This window comes from Peromyscus californicus, unplaced genomic scaffold, assembly GCF_007827085.1.
Source record: "Peromyscus californicus insignis strain IS unplaced genomic scaffold, ASM782708v3 Scaffold_20__1_contigs__length_68692818, whole genome shotgun sequence".
Taxonomy (NCBI): Eukaryota; Metazoa; Chordata; class Mammalia; order Rodentia; family Cricetidae; genus Peromyscus; species Peromyscus californicus.
The window spans coordinates 47,365,807-47,389,591 of record NW_026294503.1 but is presented as its reverse complement, the minus strand read 5'-3'; the positions used below and the strand labels follow the sequence as shown (position 1 = coordinate 47,389,591).

The 23,785-nt window shown below is 47.3% G+C and overlaps 2 protein-coding genes across 4 annotated transcripts; both read left to right on the top strand.

Moving 5' to 3' along the window:
* Positions 1-986: 986 nt before the first annotated feature.
* On the top strand, positions 987-5,180 carry LOC128116304 (cytochrome P450 2D20-like). 2 transcript variants are annotated; one of them, XM_052747486.1, is made up of 9 exons: positions 987-1,175; positions 1,959-2,130; positions 2,407-2,559; positions 2,639-2,799; positions 3,472-3,648; positions 3,832-3,973; positions 4,174-4,361; positions 4,760-4,901; positions 5,002-5,180. In XM_052747486.1, the coding sequence occupies exons 1-9, from the start codon at positions 987-989 to the stop codon at positions 5,178-5,180; spliced, it is 1,503 nt and encodes a 500-aa protein (XP_052603446.1). The 2 variants fall into 2 exon arrangements, with proteins under 2 accessions (XP_052603446.1, XP_052603447.1); XM_052747487.1 differs by lacking the exon at positions 2,407-2,559.
* A 13,334-nt stretch (positions 5,181-18,514) lies between these two features.
* On the top strand, positions 18,515-22,690 carry LOC128116303 (cytochrome P450 2D20-like). Of its 2 annotated transcripts, XM_052747483.1 has the most exons (9): positions 18,515-18,703; positions 19,454-19,625; positions 19,920-20,072; positions 20,152-20,312; positions 20,978-21,154; positions 21,339-21,480; positions 21,678-21,865; positions 22,271-22,412; positions 22,512-22,690. In XM_052747483.1, exons 1-9 carry the CDS (start codon positions 18,515-18,517, stop codon positions 22,688-22,690), a joined length of 1,503 nt encoding a protein of 500 aa, XP_052603443.1. The 2 variants fall into 2 exon arrangements, with proteins under 2 accessions (XP_052603443.1, XP_052603445.1); XM_052747485.1 differs by lacking the exon at positions 19,920-20,072.
* The last annotated feature ends 1,095 nt before the right edge of the window (positions 22,691-23,785 follow it).

Below are 23,785 nucleotides of genomic sequence, written 5' to 3'. Positions count from 1 at the left end.
ACCACAAAACAAATCACTGGTATTTACTCTTAGACACAGGTGGTGTGTCCTGCCAACTAAGTGTTCCTTGAGCCTCCAGGGCAGTCTGACCCCAGTCTGTGGCGATGTTCACAAATTCTCAAAACTCTGCCTCTGTGGTATGAAAACAACACCCTTTCATCCCTGTTATGGTCATTGTAGACAGTGGGACCCATCCACCAAGAAATAATGGGTGAATAAATTTAGATACACTGGCCTCCATGAGAAAAATACATGGACATCCTGATGGCCTCTCCCGGATCCTCTGACAGTTGTAGATGGTTTTTTGGTTTTCTCAGATCGGAGCTAAGAGGTCCCCAGGCTGTGAGTTTGGCCTTCCTCATAGTTGAGTGGCCTAACCCCTGTACTCATGGCTCCTGGGATGGAGCTGCCTTCCCACACTGCCTGTCACTCATCCTCATTGACTAGCCACACAAGCCACTTCAGTGGCCCTTGCCACACAGTGATAGTGCCTGCAGTGTCTGTCACACCTCATGTCCTAAAGCCAGGGGTTCCATGAACTCAATCCATTCTGAGACAATGTCCTCGGACCCCCAGAGCTCTGCCTGTGTGGCATATCACTGACTGACTTCCCTATACGTTGTGATCCTGCACCTGGAGGCAGAGTCCACTGGTCATCTTTCCTCTGTATTCACAGTGCCCAGGCATACACAACCACAGTGCACAGCTCCCTGTGGAGCAAGCGATGTTTCTCCCCTGGAGAAGCACCAGAGAAGAGGTGAAAGGGCAGGAACCTCTGAGGCAGACCTTCCCTCACCTTTCTCACCCCTCCCTAAACACCCTGGCTGAACAGTAAACACAGCTACTTGGCTCAAGGCAGAGAACAAAGTGCAGCCTTATCCCCTTCATCAGGACAAGGTGCCCAGTGTGTCCTTACAGTGTCTGTCCTGATCTCAGGTGTCTGGAGCAGGTGTTCCCCAAACAGCCTGGGAAGCAGTGGGGCAGCCATGGCGCTGTTAATTGGAGCTGGTCTGTGGTCTGTGGTCATATTCACGGCCATCTTCCTGCTTCTGGTGGACCTGATGTACCGACGAAAGTTCTGGACTGCCCGCTACCCTCCAGGCCCTGTGCCGCTACCTGGGCTGGGCAACCTGCTGCAGGTGGACTTCCAGAACATGCCTTACAGTTTGTACAAGGTGAGACAGATGGTGGTGGAGGGGGTAGAGGTCATGGTGCCCCTGAAGCCACAGGATTGACAGGAAGATGGTCTCCAAGTGGAAGAAGGCTGAGTTGTTTCCTTGTGGCACTTCTGGGTCTGAGGACACTGTGGACTTTCTAGGAGCAGAGGCTCAGTATGGAAAGGCCATGGAGGCAGGCTGGGAGTCTGGTTAGACAGGGCAGAAGTTGGAAAGGCTTCGGGTCCCTTGTGATCCCCTCACTGGATGAGGTCTCAGGAACAAAGGGGAGGAGTCGGGTTCCAGTGTAGCCTGTCAGTCAGGAAAGAGAAGTGGGGTGATGGCCATGTGTGCTATAATCTCTTGTTGTTGTGTGGACTCAGGCCTCGCTGCCCATTTCAGGAACCCGAATTTCTCTTGTTTGATGGGGTATGAAGCAGGCAGACTTTGCTCTGGCAAGGTCACCTCTGAATGACCTAATTTACTATGAGAACTTTGCTGGATTGAGAAGAATGGATACCCCATTCACAAGGTCCCATACCTCAGGCTAGAGATACAGATCAGTGATAGAGCATTTGCTCAGCATAGGGCAGGACCAAGGGTCAATAATGTGTACCATACAAATGTACTCATGTTTGTGTGCTTGTGCTCATGTGCGCGCACACACACACACACACACACACACACACACACACACACACACACACACACACATAAACACACACACAGATCTGTGTGTTAAACTTTGATCTTACAGTGTTTGGGAACCTCCACTTCCTAAGTGCTCTGTCCCCTCTCCTTCAGCTTCGACAACGCTATGGTGACGTGTTCAGCCTGCAGATGGCCTGGAAGCCTGTGATTGTGGTCAATGGACTGAAGGCGGTTCGGGAAGTGCTGGTGAACTGTGGAGAGGACACCTCTGACCGCCCTCCAATACCCATCTTTAATCACCTGGGCTATGGGCACAAATCAAAAGGCAAAGAGCTATCTTGGGGAGAAGGCAGAGAGAATAGGGCTTGAGGAGCCGTGGACAGAAGATGGACAGGACTTAATGGAGGCAATTAGATGTGTTGAGGCAATGCAAGGGGAAGTCACTGGAATGGAGGGTGGAGACACTACAGTGGCATGTGCTGCTATGTGACAGCAAATTGCTGGGACACTGGTGGCTGAGACTGACCTCAGGGAATTGTTGGGAGCAGAGGAGATGGCTCATGGCACATGTATCCATGTTTATCCACGGATGTCCCTGCAGGTGTGGTGTTTGCCCCTTACGGACCCGAGTGGCGAGAGCAGCGGCGATTCTCTGTGTCCACCATGCGAGACTTCGGCCTGGGCAAGAAATCCCTGGAACAGTGGGTGACAGAGGAGGCTGGCCACCTCTGTGACGCCTTGGCCAAGGAGGCTGGTGGGTGATAGGTGAGATATAGAGATGTGGGCAGGCACATATGAGCAATACCATGACCTCCTTGCATCTCTGCTTCCAGGTCATCCCGTTAATCCCATCACCCTCCTGAATAAAGGTGTATGCAATGTGATTTCATCCCTCATCTATGCCCATCGCTTCGAGTATGAAGACCCTTTCTTAAACTGGCTGCTCAAAACATTACAGGAAAGTTTTGGAGAGGACTCTGGCTTCATTGCTGAGGTATGAGTCTCAGGGCACTGTGCATGGCTACTTCTATGCTGCAAATCCTATCAGAATAATTATGTATTAGGTGAATGGGTGAGGGTCTAGTGTGATAGTCAAATGCAGGAGGAAAGGCCTACATGTTGGCCAACCTCAGATAACAGGAGGGGAGGAGTGGACAAAGGTCAGGGGCTCTAGGAAGGGAGTGACCTATGCCCCCTGTCTACATGGGAACTGCACAACCCTGTTTGATTTCCAATAGAAGAATCATTTTGTTTATCTTTGGCTACAAGACAGCCTAGAGGTTGGAATGGTTGAAAAGCAGGTTATGGGTGGGTACAACCAGATCCTTAGTCCTTCTTGGAAGAGACCAGGACCTGAGACTGGTCCAGGTGAACAGTGAGCAGAAACAGCATCCAGGGCCAGGAGATTGATGGTCACTGGGTAAAGGAACTTACCAAGTGAGCCCGAGCTGGATCCCTGGAACCCATGTGGGAGATGGATCTTACTGTACAAGTTGTTCTCTGACTACTAAACAGGAATCATTATGAATGTGTGTGAGTGCATATACAGGCATGCAAACACACACACAACACACACACACACACACACACACACACACACACACACACACACACACGATTCTTTTTAGCAATAAAAGCAACAAGATTGTTGTTGTTTCTTTCCCAGGCACTGAATGCTGTTCCGGTGCTGCTTCGAATCCCTGGGCTGCCTGGCAAAGCCTTCCCCAAGGTGACAGCATTAGTAGACTCACTGGATAAGATGTTGATGGAGCACAAGGCATCCTGGGACCCTGCCCAGCCTCCCCGAGACCTGACAGATGCCTTCCTGGCTGAGATGGGGAAGGTGAGGATAGCCATGAACATGGGGCCAGTGCCTTTGGGCAGAAGTGTTCTGTGGGTTTTGATGTCAGGCTGGTGGTGTTTACATGTCACTCATGTACCTAACCAAGGGGTGCATGAACACAATGGTAGATCATTTTGGCCTTACTGCCTGTATTCCTGAGCCTACCTTCTCTGTCTATCCCAGGCCAAGGGGAATCCTGAGAGCTCCTTCAATGATGGGAACCTGCGCATTGTGGTATTTGACCTGTTCACTGCAGGGATGGTGACCACCTCAACCACACTGTCCTGGGCCCTGCTGCTCATGATCCTGCATCCGGATGTGCAGAGTGAGCCTGGCTAGGGTTAGGAGGGAGGATGAGAGAAGAAAGATAGAGGTGCTTGAGAATTTATTGGTTCCAGTATAGGATTGATCCTGACTCCTACAAGTCTGCCATTGGAAGTCTTTAGTTACCTTTTAACCCAGAGGGAGAAGGTCAAGGAAGAGCCACCAAGACACTGCTTCACTGACGGGATGCTGTCCCTCCAGGCCGCGTCCACCAGGAGATTGATGAAGTCATAGGGCAGGGGCGGCGTCCAGAGATGGCAGACCAGGCCCGCATGCCCTACACCAATGCTGTCATTCATGAGGTCCAGCGATTTGCAGACATTGTACCAGTGAATATACCACACATGACATCCCGTGACATTGAAGTACAGGGCTTCCTCATCCCTAAGGTATGAATGGGGTTCCTTGTCCCAGGGTCACCACTAGGTAAACAAGGCTATAAAGACCAAGACACCACATCCTGGATTTGCACATGGTGATGGGACAAACCTGAGTGTGAGTTTACAGCAGCCATTGCTCAGGATTCCCCAGGGAAGAGGGATGTCCAAGAAAATAAGCCACAGGGATTTTAGTGAGTACTATACACAGAGGCAGGTTTGATTTGGGTACCCATGGAATCATTATCACAGGGCCTTGACTGGTACCAGAGAAGGTACTGAGAGGCTCTGAGGTTGGGGTGAATGAAAGAATCCAGTGTGTGCACAAAGAGGATGTGCATGTTAACTTGGTGAACAGAGTTATGTTAGCTGTATTCCAGTCCATGTTCACACCATGTGTCTCCTGCCAGGGAACGACCCTCATCCCCAACCTGTCCTCCGTATTGAAGGATGAGACTGTCTGGGAGAAGCCCCTCCAGTTCTACCCTGAACACTTCCTGGATGCCCAGGGCCGCTTTGTGAAGCATGAGGCCTTCATGCCATTCTCAGCAGGTCCTGTGGGGTGCCTGGCTCCATGTCTCTTCCCAGGGGGCCTTGGAGGGTGGAGCATCCATCAGGTCCCAGACTGACTGAGCTCCTGTCCCACCCACAGGCCGCAGAGCATGCCTGGGGGAGCCTCTGGCCCGCATGGAGCTCTTCCTCTTCTTCACCTGCCTCCTGCAGCGCTTTAGCTTCTCGGTGCCTGATGGACAGCCCCGGCCAAGTGACCATGGGGTCTACGCATTGCCAGTTACCCCAATTCCCTACGAGCTCTGTGCAGTCGTACGCTAGAAAGAACAGCAGCTCCAACCTTCTCCCAAGTTTGTGATAATTGATGTCCAATAAACCCGTTCTGTGACTGCCACTCATTCCTAGTCCAACCGCCATCCTTGTGTCAACTGTGTCCCAAGACAACAGTCTACAATCAGTCTTTCCCTCTGCCTCAGACCTCCCCTATGATCAACTTTAATGTTGTGAGAAAAGAGTTTACTGAGCCAAGAGCAGTGGCACAGGCCTGCAGTATAGCAAGAAGGAGACCAAGACAAGATGATTGCAAGTTCAAGGTCACTCTGGGCTATTCAGCCTGGATTTCTTAATGACATCCCTTATCAAAAAGGGGTGTGTAGTCACGAGGCTGTGATACAGGAAGGAGGAGGGAATGAAAAGAGGGAGGTAAGCAAATTTGACATACTATAGAAAGAGAGGTCGTTGTTCTCATGTTCAGTGATTGACCCTAGATCGTTTGGAAAGACTCATCAAAGGCTGCTGGGTGGGTGACCAACCACAGACAGACATCAAGACTCAATGGTTCTCAGAGGAAATGCAAATGGCTCGTGATGGAAATCAGGACGATTCTTGTTTTGGTGACAGATGTCGTTAACGGTCCCCAAGACCCTGAAGTGCCACAAATGGTTAAGAGGTCTCTCAAGCTAGACCAGCTGCTGTCCTCACACCTCAGGCTTCCTGCAGGGAAAGGATGCAGGAGAAAATCTGGGGGTAGCAAAAGGTGACTGGTCAGAATCCTGGAGGATGGGCAGGATCCAGCTCTTCTGTCTGGGGCCTTCTCTCCAGACTGAGGGGAGTGCTCACAGCAAGAACATGGGAAAGATATAATGGATGTTACTCACTAGGAAGGTTCAAGAATCTTGGGGCTTGAATATTTTGGGGCTTGGTGGCGCCAGGTAGAACACGGAGGCAGGGAGTACCCCTTGAGGCCCATCTTAGTTTTCATATAGTCTGAGGCCAGACTGCAGCATCTCATGACCCTGACCTCCGTGGCATGCTTTGATACACAGCTGTGTGGGCACTCTGTTTTTGGTTTTCTTTTTTGGAAAAAGAAAATGTCTTCCCATTGACTCTCTTTCTAGGAATGTCAGGGAAGATCCCCACACCTCATCAGTAGTCAGACATTGGCTTTAGGAATGTACAGGACCAAACACTCACCAAGCTCGGGCAACTTTACTTCACAGTCCTACCTTGTTGCTGGCTATAGGAATATGCACATTGTTTTCCCAGCATCTCCTCTTCTTCCCTCCACCCCTCCCTTTATTTTTGTTGTTTATGCATGGGTATTTGCCTACATGGGTGCAGTTCCCAAGAGGGCAGAAATGTGCATGTGATCTTCAGGGACTTGAATTGCAGTTAGTTGTACACATCCTGTGGATGATAGGAATGAAGCCTGGGTCCTCAGGAAGAGAAGCCAATGCTTTTCACTGTAGAACCATCTCTACAGCCCTCCTCTTACCCCTGTTTGATGGTGTAGGAAGGTCTTACTCCAGCCTGAGGCAATGTCCTACAGCCCCAATGCTCTGCATGTGTGACATGTCAGATGAGTGACTTGTCTATGTCCCTGGGAGCAGGGGTTCATTGACATTGGTACCCCATATTCACAGTCCCTAGCCTAACATAACCAGTATGCAGAGCTCCTGTGGAGTCAGCTCCCATATCCTGATGCCCTCCAGTGAGTAAGTTCCTGGGGAGGGAAGAAGAGGTGGGAAACTGAGGTAAACCTCCCTAGACTGCTCCACCCCTCCTGACATGCAGACTGCAGAGAAAACACAGGAGGTCAACTCAAGACATTAGACAAAGGACAGCCTTCTTCCTTTATCGGGGACCAGATGCCAGGTTGCAGTAAGATTCTTCCTGATCGTAGGTGACTGCTTTGGTTGATGTGAAATGTGACCAGAAAGACCTTGAAGCAGTGATGTACTCATGAGGTAGCTGACTGGAGATGAACTGTGGCCTGTTGTCATATTCATGACCATCTTCCTTTACTGGTGGAGCTGATGGTGTTGCAAGTTCTAGAATTCCAGCGACCCGCCAGGCCCTTTGCCACTACTGGGCCTGGCTACTGTGGCATGTGGACTTGGAGATCATCCATATAGCTTGTCCAATGAGAGGTGGTAATTAAGAATAACAGAGATCACAGCACCTCAACTGGGCAGTGGTGGAACACACCTTTATTCCCAGATTCTGGAGGCAGAAGCAGGAGGATCTGTGTGAGGTATAGGTCAGCCTGGAATTCAGAGTGAATTTCAGACAAAAACCAGGGCTACACAGTGAAACCCTCAACCAACTCCTCCCTCCTGCTCCACCACCTCCACCTCCACCACCACCACCACCACCACCACCACCACCACCTCCACCACCACCACCACCACCACCACCACCACCACCTCCACCACCACCACCACCACCACCTCCACCACCACCACCACCACCACCACCTCCACCACCACCACCACCATCACCTCCACCACCACCACCACCACCACCACCTCCACCACCACCACCACCACCACCACCACCACCACCACCACCTCCACCACCACCACCACCACCACCACCACCACCACCACCACCACCACCTCCACCACCACCACCACCACCACCTCCACCACCACCACCACCACCACCACCTCCACCACCACCACCACCATCACCACCACCACCACCACCACCACCACCACCACCACCACCTCCACCACCACCACCACCTCCACCACCACCACCACCACCACCACCACCACCACCACCACCTCCACCACCACCTCCACCACCACCACCTCCACCTCCACCACCACCACCACCTCCACCACCACCACCACCACCACCACCACCACCTCCACCACCACCACCACCACCACCACCACCACCACCACCACCACCTCCACCACCACCACCACCACCACCACCACCACCACCACCACCACCACCTCCACCACCACCACCACCACCACCACCACCTCCACCACCACCACCACCTCCACCACCACCACCACCTCCACCACCACCACCACCACCACCAACAACAACAACAACAACAACAACACAATGAGAGAGATCACAGCACCTCTAGCAGCACACAATGGTGCTGAAGCCACAGGACGGACAGGGAGCTGAGCCCCTAAGTAGCAGACTTAGCTGCTTCCTGGTGACAGGCTCTGTGGGGTCTGAGGATACTTTGGACTTTCTTAGTGCAAGGTGTGGGGCAGGACATGGCAGCTGATTTGGCATCTGGTAACACAGGGCAGAGTTATTGAGACTCAGGTCTCCTCTGATCCCACTAATGGATGAGGTTGTGAGGGTGTGGAAGAGGGATCAGGGTCTAATGGAGCATTTTAGTCAAGAAAGCAAGTGGAGAGGTGCTGTGTGGTCTTGACCTCACTGCCTGTCTCAAGAACCTGACTTCATTTGTCCATGGTAGGATGCTAAGAACCCCAGTGACAATTCCCAGGCTCTTCAATGTCACATCCTGGTGCTCATATCAGATAGGAGTCCTTTGTTGTGCTCACCAGATGTGACATCCCCAGATACAAGGTACCAGATCTCAGACTGTGTATGTAGATCAGTGATACATGGGAGGGCCTGGGTCCAATAAATACCAAATTTCCAAGACCCGAAGGCTTGTGTCCCAGGCCTGGTTCTGGCAGTCTGATGGACCTCTACCTTGGAGGCGCTCTGACCCTCACCTTCAGTTCCCAAACTACTACAGAGATGTGTCCTACTTAGAGATGGCCTGAAGATGGAGGTCATGATCAATGAACAGAAAGCCTTGTAGGAGACACTGTTGCAATCCATCTGCCAGTATCCATCTTGGACCACCAAGGCTTCATGACCACCTCTAAAGTCCAAAGGTTGTGTGGGCACTGTTGGTCAGAGGTGGGCATTGGGTGTAGTGAGCAATGATTGTGGTAAGTGATCAGTCAATGAAAGAGAAAGTCACTGAATTTCATGGTGGAGCACAAGGGACATGTTATAGTGTGTGGTGCCAACATTTTGGAGGACCCGTGGGTGGAACTAGACCCAGATGAGAAGAGGAAGCATAGCCAGATATCCTTGGCTACACTCAGACTGTGTGTGTTAAGGTGTGGTCTTCTCACTTTATGGGTCTGCCTGGTGAGAGCAGTGTTGGTTTTGTGACCTCCTGCCTGCCCACGAGCTCATTGGAATTGCAGGTGACTGAGGAGTCCACCCTCTCCCTGGACCTGTGCCTCCTTCACCAATCTGGATGACAGTTGGTGTGTAAAGGAGCCAGATATAGCTGGAATTTTCTTTGGGCCACCACCCAGCTCCCAAATTGTGACAAGGAGACTCATTATTAACTATGAATACTCAGCCTTAGTTTAGGCTTGTCCAAAGCTCTTTTGACTTAATTTAACCTGCTTCTATTCATCTATATTTTCCCTTGGGGCTTTTTAACCTTTCTTTCATTCTGTATGTCCTGTTTTCTGCTTCCTCTGTCTCTGGACAGCCTCTGAGGTATCGCTGTTGTTTCCATTTCTTCTTTCCTTTTTTTTTTTTTTTTTTTTTGGTTTTTGTAGTTTTGCGCCTTTCCTGGAACTCACTTTGTAGCCCAGGCTGGCCTTGAACTCACAACGATCCTCCTGCCTCTGCCTCCCAAGTGCTGGGATTAAAGGCGTGCGCCACCACCGCCCGGCCCTTTTCTTCTTTCTTGAGCCTAAATTCCTCCTCCTTCTTACTCTGCCTACCTGGAAGTTCCTCCACTGCTATTGGCCATTCAGCTTTTTATTAGACCAATCAGGTGCCTTAGGCAGGCAAGGTAAAACAGCAACACATCTTTACATAATTAAACAAATGCAACACATCTGTATATGGTTAAACAAATATTCCATAACATAAACAGCACATCTTTACAAAATAAACTTATGCAACACATATCTGCATAGTTAAACAAATATTCTGCAATATTCCCCCCTTTTTCTAAATGAAAAGAAAAGTTTTAGCTTTAATATAGTAAGACTGTATACAATAAGAATAACAATCAAGTAAAAATTACATATACAATATGTAGTCCATTTGCATTTGGTAAATTCAGAGAAAATACTCCATTATCAATCCTATCTTGGTGAGTTCAAAGTTGTGTATCTAATTTACTTTCCTTCTTAACTTGTATTACCAACCCAAAATTATCTTTTTAGACCTCAAAATGTTTTTTTTTTTAGATAAACAATTTAAGCTTTTTTTTTTTTGGTTTGTTTTTCAACCTTATAAACTTTACATCTCTTATAGAAGTTTCTTTTCTGAATTTGGTAACAAGGAAAACTATAACTATCTCACTTTCTACTCCATCAGAGACCTGAGAAGGATATACTATTACCTGAATAAATAGGAAGTACAAAGCAACTAACTTCCAAAACTGTAGAAATGACAGAAGCCGTTGGCTGCCCGCACAGTCCCCCAAGGTTCCTCCGCACCATTAGGGCATCCCTCTTCAGCCTCCAGCCCTAGAATGTCCTACAGACTTTTCTGTGAAGCAGGAATTTTGAAGGGCTGTCCCACCGTGTCTTGGCGAAGTTCAGCACTCTTCCCCTTTGTGTCCTGATCGTCCAGCACACTGTCAGCAGCTGAGTCAAGGGCCGCTTCCTGCCCAAGTGGCTGGCTTTGCCACAATGAAAGCAAACTCTACATGGAGATTCTTTGACCCCTATCATCCTTTTATGAAGTAGATTGGTGGTGCTAGCAGCAGATGTGTCTCAAGGTCATGAAAAACCTTGGCTTATCAAACATCTTAAATGCCATGTTTTGTAGGTCTCCGAATCATTTGTCAATTACTTATCTAAAATTTATCTGTTTAACCTTGAAAACATGCCTAACGAGACGACAAGTTTGATTGTTATAGATGACTAACAACTAACCTGCATTTCTTTATTATCCTAAACAGCCTGTAATAATAGCTTTCAAGGACTAAAACTTTATTTTACATTTTTAAATGAGCTGCATAGGTATATACCTTAAACAAGAGTATATACAGTATAAGAAAAATAACCTTAAATTTATATCAATATGCAAAACCATACCAATGTAAAATGTTTTGATATGGATAGTTGTCTTTTTATCCTATATTCCTATATCTCCACTAAATGATAACAAACATCCATAACCCACCAAATGACCAAAACCCACCCACCCCACCTCTTGGAAATGTGGGTGTTGTGTTCTCTAGACTGCTTCCTGTTGTCTGAGGGCATTGGCATCCCCAAGGGAACCTAAGAAACCTGAGATAATGGTCAAATTCTAAGAAAACTAGTTATCACATTTGTTGTCCATTCTCTGTGTAATGGGAAAGCTTATCTGAATTGGCTAGAATAGTCTATGAGGCTGGACCATCTCAGCTAATAGCCTTGAAGCTCTTCTGAATGCATAATTCTGAGGAATCTGCAAAAGAGGAACTCTGAGATGCTGGATCACCTGGGTAACCCTTTTTCATTGGTGTTTGGTCTCCTTGCTCTGAAAAGCCACAAACTTTCAAAGGTAACATACATATCTGCATTAACACAATCCAGCCAAAGATTATTTTTTGTTTTATGTTTGAGAAGGTAAAAGACATCTGTCAACTTTTTTTTCAAGACAGGGTTTCTCTGTGAAGTAGTCCTGGCTGTCCTGAAACTCACTATGTAGACCAGGCTGGCCTCAAACTCATAGAGATCCACCTGCCTCTGCCTCCTGAGTGTTAGGATTAAAGGCATGCACCACCACCACCTGGCAAAGATTTACTTTTTTTATTTTAAAGATTTATTTATTATGTACATAGTATTCTATCTGCTTGTATATCTGCATATGAGAAGAGGGCACCAGATCTCATTACAGATGGTTGTCAGCCACCATGTGGGTGCTGGGATTTGACTTCAGGACCTCTAGAAGAGCAGCAAGTGCTCTTAACCTCTGAACCATCTCTCCAACCCATCTGTCAACTTTTTAAGTTTGTTTGGATTGTATAACCAAACCTCTATCCATGCCATATGAAAGGATGACATTGTAATAATAAGTCATAAGGACTCTGTAACCAACAAGATTTATTGTGTCTCACGGCTCTTCCCATGTCAAGGGATCTGCATATATGTCACCTGTCTTGTAGTTTTCCTAGGTTTATTTCTTTATGTCTGCAGCCAAGGTTTTCAGGGGTCTCCTGTAATCAAATCTGGTCCCTATTCATTTTGAAGGAATCCATAACCTTTCATTTCCTGTGGAAACAGAAACAAAACCTCACTCCCCAACACAATACATTGTCTGAATCCCATTTTAAAGTTAAGACATCCCTTAAGAATCTAGGCAGTGTGGTGATATTTGTGTATGATCTAACAAAGTTTGCCTGAAGATCAGAGGGCAAAGCCAGCCTCTAGTTAGGCATTGAGCCCAGGCAATGGTGGCACAAACCTTTAATTCCAGCACTTGGGATCTCATGCCTTTGCTCCCAGAGAGGCACACACCTTTAATCCCAGCACTAGGGAAGTTGAGACAGAAAGTGATATGGCTGGGCAGAGAAAGCAATGTAAGGTTGGAGGCGACAGGAGCTCCGTCTCTTTCAGGCTGAGGAGTTGGCAAGGTAAGAGGTGGTGGCTGTGGCTTTTTTGTCTCTCTGATCTTGCAGCATTTATCCCTATATCTAACTCCAGGTTTTTATTATTAAGGCCAATTAGGATTAATGCAACATCTGGCATCCAACTATTAGGGCATGAATTCTCTGAAAAACCACTTGCCTATGGCTTTGCAGCTACTGGCTCAGGCTGGAGCTACATGTGGCCAGAGTCACTACCCCACTGGCTAGATTTGTCCTTGCTTCCCCAAGCCCTCTGAGGGAGTATAGAATTGTTTTTTCTGTTGTAGCCTCTCTGCATCAGACTCCATAGGCTTTGGGGCTCCAAAAGCCACAAGAGTTAAATGATTTTCACATTCCCCTGTGCAGAAGGCCGGCTCTTTGGCTTCTTCTCTCCCAGTGAATTGTGGCTGTCCCTGGACCCCCTCCTCGGGCTGCTGCCACACTAGGCAGCTGCCTCACTTCACCGTCATCTGAATCATCATTGTCAACAGATTTGGTGAGTCAGCTGGGATTTCTTCCAGGGAGTTATTGGTTTAAAAAAGAGTTTTTTCCCACATTAAAAAAAGTGGGAAACATTTTTACAATGGAGGGAGTTAGGTCTCTGTTTGATAATATGCTAGAAGGTTTGAAAATAGAGTAATTAAATGAGAGGATAACTAATTCACATGGGATTTACATAATGTCAATTATAAATATCATTTGTTTGATCATTTTTGTTTTATCCCTAAATGAATCGGTTTGTATGAATACCAAGTAAAAAGTTTTTGAAAAAAATGTTGAAACAGATCATAGAGATATTCAGACCCAGAAAGAGGAATTTAAAGGAGAGCCAATCTCAGCATTATAAGGTTATAGAGAAACAGCCTAAGGCTTTCAAACAGCCAAACTTAATCTATTCTGTAACCTTACAGGAACTGCCAAATGTACATATCTCCCAGACTGTGTAAGAGCTGAATGGACTCCTGTGCAAATGTTAGATTTGAGGAAATTTAAGGAAGCAATAGTCACATGGCATGCACTCACATTTTGTGAAGCAGATGTTAAACTCTTGGTCAACTTATTGAATTATCCCTCAAGGCTGGAGAGATTGGGTTATAGCAGTTTTGGAGGCTGGTCCCCAATTACAATGGAGGACCTGGTGGAAGGATGAGGCTAAGACCATTGAATAACAAAGTAATTCTAGAGTCATGGAAATCTCCGAAGATCAACTTCTTGGAGAGGGAGATTATGCTAATGTAGAAAGGCAATCTCTATATGATAACTATACCCTGGCTTTATGCTGAACAGCAGCCTTGAATACATGGGACAGTATTGAAGAAGTAGGAAAGAAAATTGAGTCATTTACTAATGTCATGTAGTGCCCAAAAGAAACTGTCACTGATTTCTTACAAAGATGATTTCAGCAGTAAATAGGATAATACCAATTCAGAAGCAGGGAAATAATAATTGAATCTCTGGCTTTTGAAAATGCTAATGCACAATGTAAAAGAGTCTTTAGGCCATTAAAGGCAAAATCATCACCCATGTAGGAATGGATCTGAGATACAATCAATATTGAATCTCACAATAATGATGATGTTTGGATAGGAGAGGTGATTTCCAGAGGTTTGAAGAAAAATTGAAATGTTAAGTGTTTCAGTTGAGGTAAACAAGGTCACCTAAAATGGGACTGTAAACAAGGTGTTCCTTGAAGAAATGTTTTTGCTAAGAATAATCCCAACAGAACACCCTTCCCTTCTGGATTTTACAGAAGGTATGACAAAGGCAGGCATTGGATTAATGAATATAGATAAACAAGTGACAGACAAGATAATTCCTGTCTTTGTCCCTGGGAAACACCCTGAGGGACCTCTCATGGGCCACCATGTGAAATTCAGTTCAGTTGTTTCTTGTCATCATGGAGGAAACTCCTTCCCAGAGCAATTAAAGAACCTAACACCTATTGTAAGAAACTATACTGCTCACAAGTTAATTAGGATATAGAGATGCAGGTTAGTAGTTAGTCACCTATTACAATCGAACTTGTAGTCATATCATGTATATTTTCAAGATCAAACAGAGATATATTTGAGATAGACAGGATGTCTTCAATCACCTCAGAGATCTGCAGAATATGGCATTAAGATGTTTTAGTAACATAAGTTTTCTTTTTTATGACAGTGAGACGTGTCTGCTCCTGGTAGCACCAATCTACTTCAGAGAAGATGATGGGCATTAAAGTAACACCATAAGGAGTTTACTTTCTTTGTGGCAAGAGTTAGCCACTGGGCAAGAAAGTGTTCTTGCCTTGACTGCTGACAGTATTCTGTCCAAAATGGACAAGGTAGGACACAAAACAAAGGACTGCTGAACTTTGTCAAAACAAGGTAGGACAGCCCTTCAGAAAGTCCTGCTTCTTAGATAACTCTGTCAGATATGCTAGGCTTGTATACCATAGATGGATGCCCCAGCTTTGCAGAAGAACCTTGGGTGACTGTCCGGGCAGCTAGCTGTTTCTGTCATTTCTTACAATTTTTGGAATTCGCTTGCTTGAACTTCCTGCTTACTTGGTTAATATTGTTTCCTTCTCAGGTCTCTGGAGTTGAAGACTACATAGTTATACTAATAGTTTTCCTTGTTAACAAGTTCAGAAAAGAAACTCATTAAAGCAGTGTAAAGTGTATAAATTTGAGAGACATCAAAAGATAGTTTTCAGTTGATAATACAAGATAGTATTTTCTCTGAATTTTTCAGGTGTTACTGGATGAGACATTATTGATATAATTATTGCCTGTATATATTGTATATACTTATTATATATAGTTTTTCTTATATTAGTTATAATCTTTTTAAATTTTAGATAAAAAAGGGAAACGTGGTGATATTTTGTGTATGATCTAACAAATAAAGCTTGCCTGAAGATCAGAGGGCAAAGCCAGCCACTAGTTAGCCAAAGACGCTAGGCGGTGGTGGCACATACCTTTAATTCCAACACTTAGGATCTCATGCCTTTGCTCCCAGTAATTGGGAGGCACACTTGCCTTTAATGCCAGCAGTAGAGAGGTTGAGACAGGAAGTGATGTGGCTGGGCATAGAAAGGAATATTAGGTAGGAGGAGACAGGAGCTCAGTGTTTTCAGCTAAGGAGATGGTGAGGTTAGAGGTGACTGTAGCTTGTTCCTTTGTCTCTCTGATCTTTCAACATTTATCCCTCTATCTGACTCTGGATTTTTATTATTAAGGCCAATTAGGATTCGTGCAAGAAGGCAGGTTAAATTCAGCAGTTCCTTTTACAATCCTGTGTCTCTCAGCAGCTGCTGTTTTCTCATCAGCATTCAAAAAATTCAAAGTCAACAAAGCATCATCCAGGATCCAGATGCCCTGTACATTTCCCATCTTTATGTGGCTTATTCTTTTTATATTACTTTACTCTTTCTTTAAGGATTTTACATAAATATTTTAAACTATTTTTTTTCTTGTGACTGTCTATACCCATTTTCTTTTCTTTCTTAAGCATCTAGGCACACTCTAACCTGTTTAAAGATTTTTTTTTTCTGTCTGGACCTGTTTTCCTGTGCTCCTGTAGCATTCTCTGAACAATTGAGTCAACCCTTAAACTGCTAAATGGCAGTTAGGCCCAAGCCATGCCTCTCTGGTGGGTAGCCCTGGTGGGTCTGTGAGAGCTGAGCCTTAAGCCTGCAGGCCTGGATAAGGGCCATTTTACTGGGAACTGCCTTTAAATGAGAGCTGCATTGAACCATCCCAGCTCAAGGAAGTTGGTACCCACACTGTGGTAGGCATTTTTACTTAGCTTGCTGTTTCTACTCAGTGTGCTATCTGCTCAAATGCTCTGCTGCACAGCAGTGCATCTGAAAGGAGACATACCAGGTTTCTTCCTTCTTTTTTTTTTCAGCTTTCTCTGGCCTTATGGGGAAATTAAGGCCCCACACTGGGGGCCATTTAGTTGGAATTTTCTTTGGGTTTCCAACCAGCTCCCAAATAAAGACATGAAGACTTATTATTAGCTATGAGTTCTAGGCCTTACCTTAGGCTGCTTGTCCAACTTGCTCTTTTAATTTAATTTAATCTGTTTTTATTAATCTACATTTTGCCTTGGCATTTTTTTCTTTCTTTCATTCTGTATGTCCTACTTTTCTGCTTCCTCTGTGTGCGCCGTCTGGCCCATAGTGTCTGCCTGTGTTTCCTTTTGTTTTTCCTCTAGCATAACTTCTTCCTCCTACTTACTCTCTCTGCCGGCAATTTTGCCTTTACCTCCTTCCTCACTATTGACCATTCAACTTTTTATTAGACCAATCATGTGCCTTAGGTAGGCAAGGTAAAACAGCAACACATCTTTACATAGTTAAACAAATATCCCACAACATAAACAAATGCAATACATTTCTACATAGTTTAACAAATGTAACACATCTTTGCATAGTAAAATATTCTACAACAGCCAGAATTGCACAAGGAGAGAGGCACAACATTTTGATTTATTTATATTTCTACTCCTAGGACTTCCCTTTAGCCCCAACACCATCAGAACAAAGCCACATGCAATGTGATTGTGTTTGTCATTTATGCCCATCACTTTGAGTACAAACTCCTTTGATTTGGCCAGATGCTGAATGTTGCAAGATATTGATCACTTTGTGAACCCCAAGATTACATTATTCCCTAGAAAAACCTGTTCCAGTTGTAGTGTGGCTAGGCCCTAGCACACATTTTTAATCCAAGTGCTTTCTGCTTGATTATTGTAAACAGAATTAAATATAGTCAACTATAGAGCAAAAGGCAGAGCAAGTAATCAGTTGACTTGAAGTGAACATAGGGTTATTAGTAAAAACCATAGAGAATAAAGGGGAGTCAGGAGGATGGATACAGAGATGCACAGAAAGTAGAAAAGAGGGATATGGAGTTTGGAGAGAACATTGTTTGAGACAGTGGTGGAGGACAGAGTTTTTTTCTGGAATGTTGGGTGAGGAGGAAGTTCAGCTGGGTGCTTCTTTGCCTCTCTGAGCTAGCAGGCTTTCACCCCAGCATTAGACTCCTGAGTCTTTATTGATGAAATTAAATGATTGAGATTCTGTTGAAAACAACAACTGAAAATATTAAGAGAACATTTGAGAGAAAGCACTGCTGAGGTAGGAGGCTCAGTACAGCCTGCAGAGCTACATCTATGCTGTCCATCCTACCTGAGGAAGCTGTGTGCCAAGGATGGAGCTGCCTTCCCACACTGCCTGTCACTCATCCTCATTGACTAGCCACACAAGCCACTTCAGTGGCCCTTGCCACACAGTGATAGTGCCTGCAGTGTCTGTCACACCTCATGTCCTAAAGCCAGGGGTTCCATGAACTCAATCCATTCTGAGACAATGTCCTCGGGCCCCCAGAGCTCTGCCTGTGTGGCATATCACTGACTGACTTCCCTATACGTTGTGATCCTGCACCTTGAGGCAGAGTCGACTGGTCATCTTCCCAGTGTGTTCACAGTGCCCAGGCATACACAACCACAGTGTACAGCTCCCTGTGGAACAAGTGATGTTTCTCCCCTGGAGAAGCACCAGAGAAGAGGTGAAAGGGCAGGAACCTCTGAGGCAGACCTTCCCTCACCTTTCTCACCCCTCCCTAAACACCCTGGCTGAACAGTAAACACAGCTACTTGGCTCAAGGCACAGAACAAAGTGCAGCCTTATCCCCTTCATAAGGGACCAGGTGCCCAGTCTGTCCATAGAGTGTCTGTCCTGATCTCAGGTGTCTGTAGCAGGTGTTCCCCAAACAGCCTGGGAAGCAGTGGGGCAGCCATGGCGCTGTTAACTGGAGCTGGTCTGTGGTCTGTGGTCATATTCACGGTTGTCTTCCTGCTTCTGGTGGACCTGATGTACCGACGAAAGTTCTGGACTGCCCACTACCCTCCAGGTCCTGTGCCGCTACCTGGGCTGGGCAACCTGCTGCAGGTGGACTTCCAGAACATGCCTTACAGTTTGTACAAGGTGAGACAGATGGTGGTGGAGGGGGTAGAGGTCATGGTGCCCCTGAAGCCACAGGATTGACAGGAAGATGGCCTCCAAGTGGAAGAAGGCTGAGTTGTTTCCTTGTGGCACTTCTGGGTCTGAGGACACTGTGGACTTTATAAGAGCAGAGGCTCAGTATGGAAAGGCCATGGAGGCAGGCTGGGAGTCTGGTTGGACAGTGCAGAAGTCAGAAGGGCTCCAGGACTCTTGTGATCCCCTCACTGGATGAGGTCTCAGGGACAGAGGGGAGGAGTCGGGTTCCAGTGTAGCCTGTCAGTCAGGAAAGAGAAGTGGGGTGATGGCCATGTGTGCTATAATCTCTTGCTGCTGTGTGGACTCAGGCCTCGCTGCCGATATCAGGAACACGAATTTGTCTTGTATGATGGGGTATGAAGCGGGCAAAGACTTTGCTCTGGCCTGGTCACCTCTGAATGACCTTATCTACTATGAGAACTTTGCTGGATTTAGAAGAATGGATACCCCATTCACAAGGTCCCATACCTCAGGCAAGAGATAGAGTCAGTGATAGAGCATTTGCTCAGCATAGGGCAGGACCAAGGTTCAATAATGTGTACCATACAAATGTGCTTGCACTGGTAATGGGCACACCCATGCACACACAAACATACAGATAAACACAAACACACACACAGAGACTTGTGTGCTGAACTTTGATCTTACAGTGTTTGGAAACCTCCACTTCCTAAGTGCTCTGTCCCTCTCCTTCAGCTTCGACAACGCTATGGTGACGTGTTCAGCCTGCAGATGGCCTGGAAGCCCGTGGTTGTGGTCAATGGACTGAAGGCGGTTCGGGAAGTGCTGGTGAACTGTGGAGAGGACACCTCTGACCGCCCTCCAATGCCCATCTATGATCACCTGGGCTATGGGCACAAATCTAAAGGCAAAGAGCTATCCTGGGGAGAAGGCAGAGAGGATAGGGCTTGAGGAGCCGTGGACAGAAGATGGACAGGACCTAATGGAGGGGATGTGTTGAGGCAATGCAAGGGGAAGTCACTGAAATGCAGGGTGGAGACACTAAAGTGGCATTGCTGCTATGTGACAGCCAAGTGCTGGAACACTAGTGGCTGAGACTGACCTCAGGGAAATGATGGGAGCAGAGGAGACGGCACAGACACATGTATCCTTGTTTACACATGGCACACGTATCCATGTTTATCCACGGATGTCCCTGCAGGTGTGGTGTTTGCCCCTTACGGACCCGAGTGGCGAGAGCAGCGGCGATTCTCTGTGTCCACCATGCGAGACTTCGGCCTGGGCAAGAAATCCCTGGAACAGTGGGTGACAGAGGAGGCTGGCCACCTCTGTGACGCCTTGGCCAAGGATGCTGGTGGGTGATAGGTGAGATATAGAGATGTGGGCAGACACTTATGAGCAATACCATGACTTCCTTGCATCTCTGCTTCCAGGTCATCCCGTTAATCCCATCACCCTCCTGAATAAAGGTGTATGCAATGTGATTTCATCCCTCATCTATGCCCATCGCTTCGAGTATGAAGACCCTTTCTTAAACTGGCTGCTCAAAACATTACAGGAAAGTTTTGGAGAGGACACTGGCTTCATTGCTGAGGTATGAGTCTCAGGGCACTGTGCATGGCTACTTCTATGCTGCAAATCCTATCAGAATAATTACGTATTCAGGTGAATGGGTGAGGGTCTAGTGTGATAGTCAAATGCAGGAGGAAAGGCCTACATGTTGGCAAACCTCAGATAACAGGAGGGGAGGAGTGGACAAAGGTCAGGGGCTCTAGGAAGGGAGTGACCTATGCCCCCTGTCTACATGGGAACTGCACAAGCCTCTTAGATTTCCAGTAGAATAGTCATTTGGTTCACCTTGGGCTACAAGACAGCCTAGAGGCTGGAAGTGAGGAAGAAGCAGGTTATGGGTGGATATAAACAGATCCTGAGTGCTTTGTGGAAGAGACCAGGATCTGAGACCGGTCCAGGTTAACAATGAGCAGAATCTGCATCCAGGGCAAAGATGGTCACTGGGTAAAGGAACTTATAAAGTAAGCCTGGAGATCAAAGCTGGATCCCTGGGACCCATGTAGAAGATAGACCTTACTCTACAAGTTGTTCTCTGACTACCAAACAGTTGCCATTGTGCATGTGTGTGAGTGCATATGCAGGCATGCAAACACACACACACTCACACACACACACACACACACACACACACACACACACGATTCTTCATTAGCAATAAAAGCAACTAGACTGTTGTTTCTTTCCCAGGTGTTGAATGCTGTCCCGGTGCTTCTTCAAATCCCCGGTTTTCCTGGCAAAGCCTTCCCCAAGACGACAGCATTCGTAAATTCACTGGATAAGATGTTGATTGATCACAAGACATCCTGGGACCCTGCCCAGCCTCCCCGAGACCTGACAGATGCCTTCCTGGCTGAGATGGAGAAGGTGAGAACAGCCATGAACATGGGGCCAGTGCCTTTGGGCAGAAGTGTTCTGTGAGTTGTGATGCCAGTAATGTGGGGTTTACATGTCACCCATGGACCCAACAATTGGCGTGCATGAACTCAATGGTAGATCATTTTGTCCTTACTCCCTGTATCCCTGAGCCTACCTTCTCTGTCTGTCCCAGGCCAAGGGGAATCCCGAGAGCTCCTTCAATGATGGGAACCTACGCATGGTGGTATTTGACCTGTTCACTGCAGGGATGGTGACCACCTCAACCACACTGTCCTGGGCCCTGCTGCTCATGATCCTGCACCCGGATGTGCAGAGTGAGCCTGTGTGGGACTGGGAGGGAGTGTGAGGGAAGAAAAATAGAGGTGCTTGAGATACTACTGGCTCCAGCATCAGCTTGACCAGGACTCACACAAGTCTGGTGAAAATCGATAATCACCTATTAACCCAGAGGGAGAAGGTCAAGGAAGAGCCACCAAGACACTGCTTCACTGAGGGGATGCTGTCCCTCCAGGCCGTGTCCAACAGGAGATTGATGAAGTCATAGGGCAGGGGCGGCGTCCAGAGATGGCAGACCAGGCCCGCATGCCCTACACCAGTGCTGTCATTCATGAGGTCCAGCGATTTGCAGACATTGCCCCAGTGAATGTACCACATATGACATCCCGTGACATTGAAGTACAGGGCTTCCTCATCCCTAAGGTATGAATGGGGTCCCTTGTCCCAGGGTCACCACTAGGCAAACAAGGCTATAAAGACCAAGGCTATAAACACCACATCCCTGATTTGCACATGGTGATGGGACAAACCTGTGTGTGAGTATACAGCAGCCATTGCCCAGGATTCCCCAGGGAAGAGGGATGTCCAAGAAAAGAAGCCACAGGGATTTTAGGGAACACTACACACAGAGGCAGGTTTGATTTGTGTACCCATGGATTCATTGTCACAGAGCCATGACCAGTACCTGAAAAGGTACTGAAAGGCTCTGAGGTTGAGGTGAATGAAAGAATCCAGTGTGTGGACAAAGACGTTGTGCATGTGAACTTGGTGACCAGGGTCATGTTAGCCATGTCCCAGTCCATGTTCACACCATGTGCCTCCTGCCAGGGAACGACCCTCATCACCAACCTGTCCTCCGTGCTGAAGGATGAGACTGTCTGGGAGAAGCCCCTCCAGTTCTACCCTGAACACTTCCTGGATGCCCAGGGCCGCTTTGTGAAGCATGAGGCCTTCATGCCATTCTCAGCAGGTCTGTGGGGTGCCTGGCTCCATGTCTCTTCCCAGGGGGCCTTGGAGGGTGGAGCATCCATCAGGCCCCAGACTGACTGAGCCCCTCTCCCACCCACAGGCCGCAGAGCATGCCTGGGGGAGCCTCTGGCCCGCATGGAGCTCTTCCTCTTCTTCACCTGCCTCCTGCAGCGCTTTAGCTTCTCGGTGCCTGATGGACAGCCCCGGCCCAGTGACCACGGGGTCTTCACATTGCCAGTTACCCCAATCCCCTATGAGCTCTGTGCAGTTGTCCGCTAGAAAGAACAGCAGCTCCAACCTTCCCCCAAGCTTGTGATAATTGATGTCCAATAAACCTGTTCTGTGACTGCCACTCATTCCCAGTCCAACCCCCATCCTTGTGTCAACTGTGTCCCAAGACAACAGTCTACAATCAGTCTTCCCCCTCTGCCTCAGACCTCCCCTATGATCAACTTTAATGTTGTGAGAAAAGAGTTTACTGAGCCAAGAGCAGTGGCACAGGCCTGCAGTATAGCAAGAAGGAGGCCAAGGCAAGAAGATTGCAAGTTCAAGGTCAGCCGGGGCTATATGGCCTGGACTTCTTAATGAGATCCTGTATGTAAAGGAGGTTTGTAGTCATGAGGTTTTGATGCAGGGAAGGAGGAGGGAATGAAAGGTGGGAGACAGGGAACCTCTGTCACACAATAGGAAGAGAGGTCGCTGTGCTGGTGTTCAGTGATTGACCCTAGATCTCACGGAAAGACCCATCAGTGGCCACTGGGTGGGTGACCAGTAGACGTCAAGATTGAATGGTTTTCAGAGGAAATGCAAATGGCTTGTGCTGGAAATCAGGACGATTCTTGTTTTGGTGACAGATGTCGGTAAAGGTCCCCAAGACCCTGAAGCGCCACAAATGGTTAAGGGGTCTCTCAAGCTAGAAAAGCTGCTGTCCTCACAGCTCAGGCTTGCTGCAGGGAAAAGATGCAGGAGAAAATCTGGGGTAGCAAAAGGTGACTTGTCAGAATCCTGGAGGATGGGCAAGATCCTACTGTCCTGTCTGAAGCCATCTCTCCAGACCTAGGAGAGTGCTTCCGGCAAGCACATGGCACAAATATAATGGGTTTTACTCACTAGGAAAGTTCAAGAATCTTGGGGCTGGAAAATTTGAGGGCTTTGTTAGACCAGGGAGAACATGGAGGCATGGAGCACCCCTCAAGGCTTATCTTAGTTTTCATATAATCTGAGGCCAGACTGCAGCATCCCAAGACACTGACCTCTCTAGCATGTCTTGAGACACAGCTGTGTGGGGACTCTGTTTTTGGTTTTGCTTTGGGAAAAAGAAAATGTCCTCTCCCTGACTGTCTTTCTAGGAAGGTCAGGGAAGCCCCCCACACC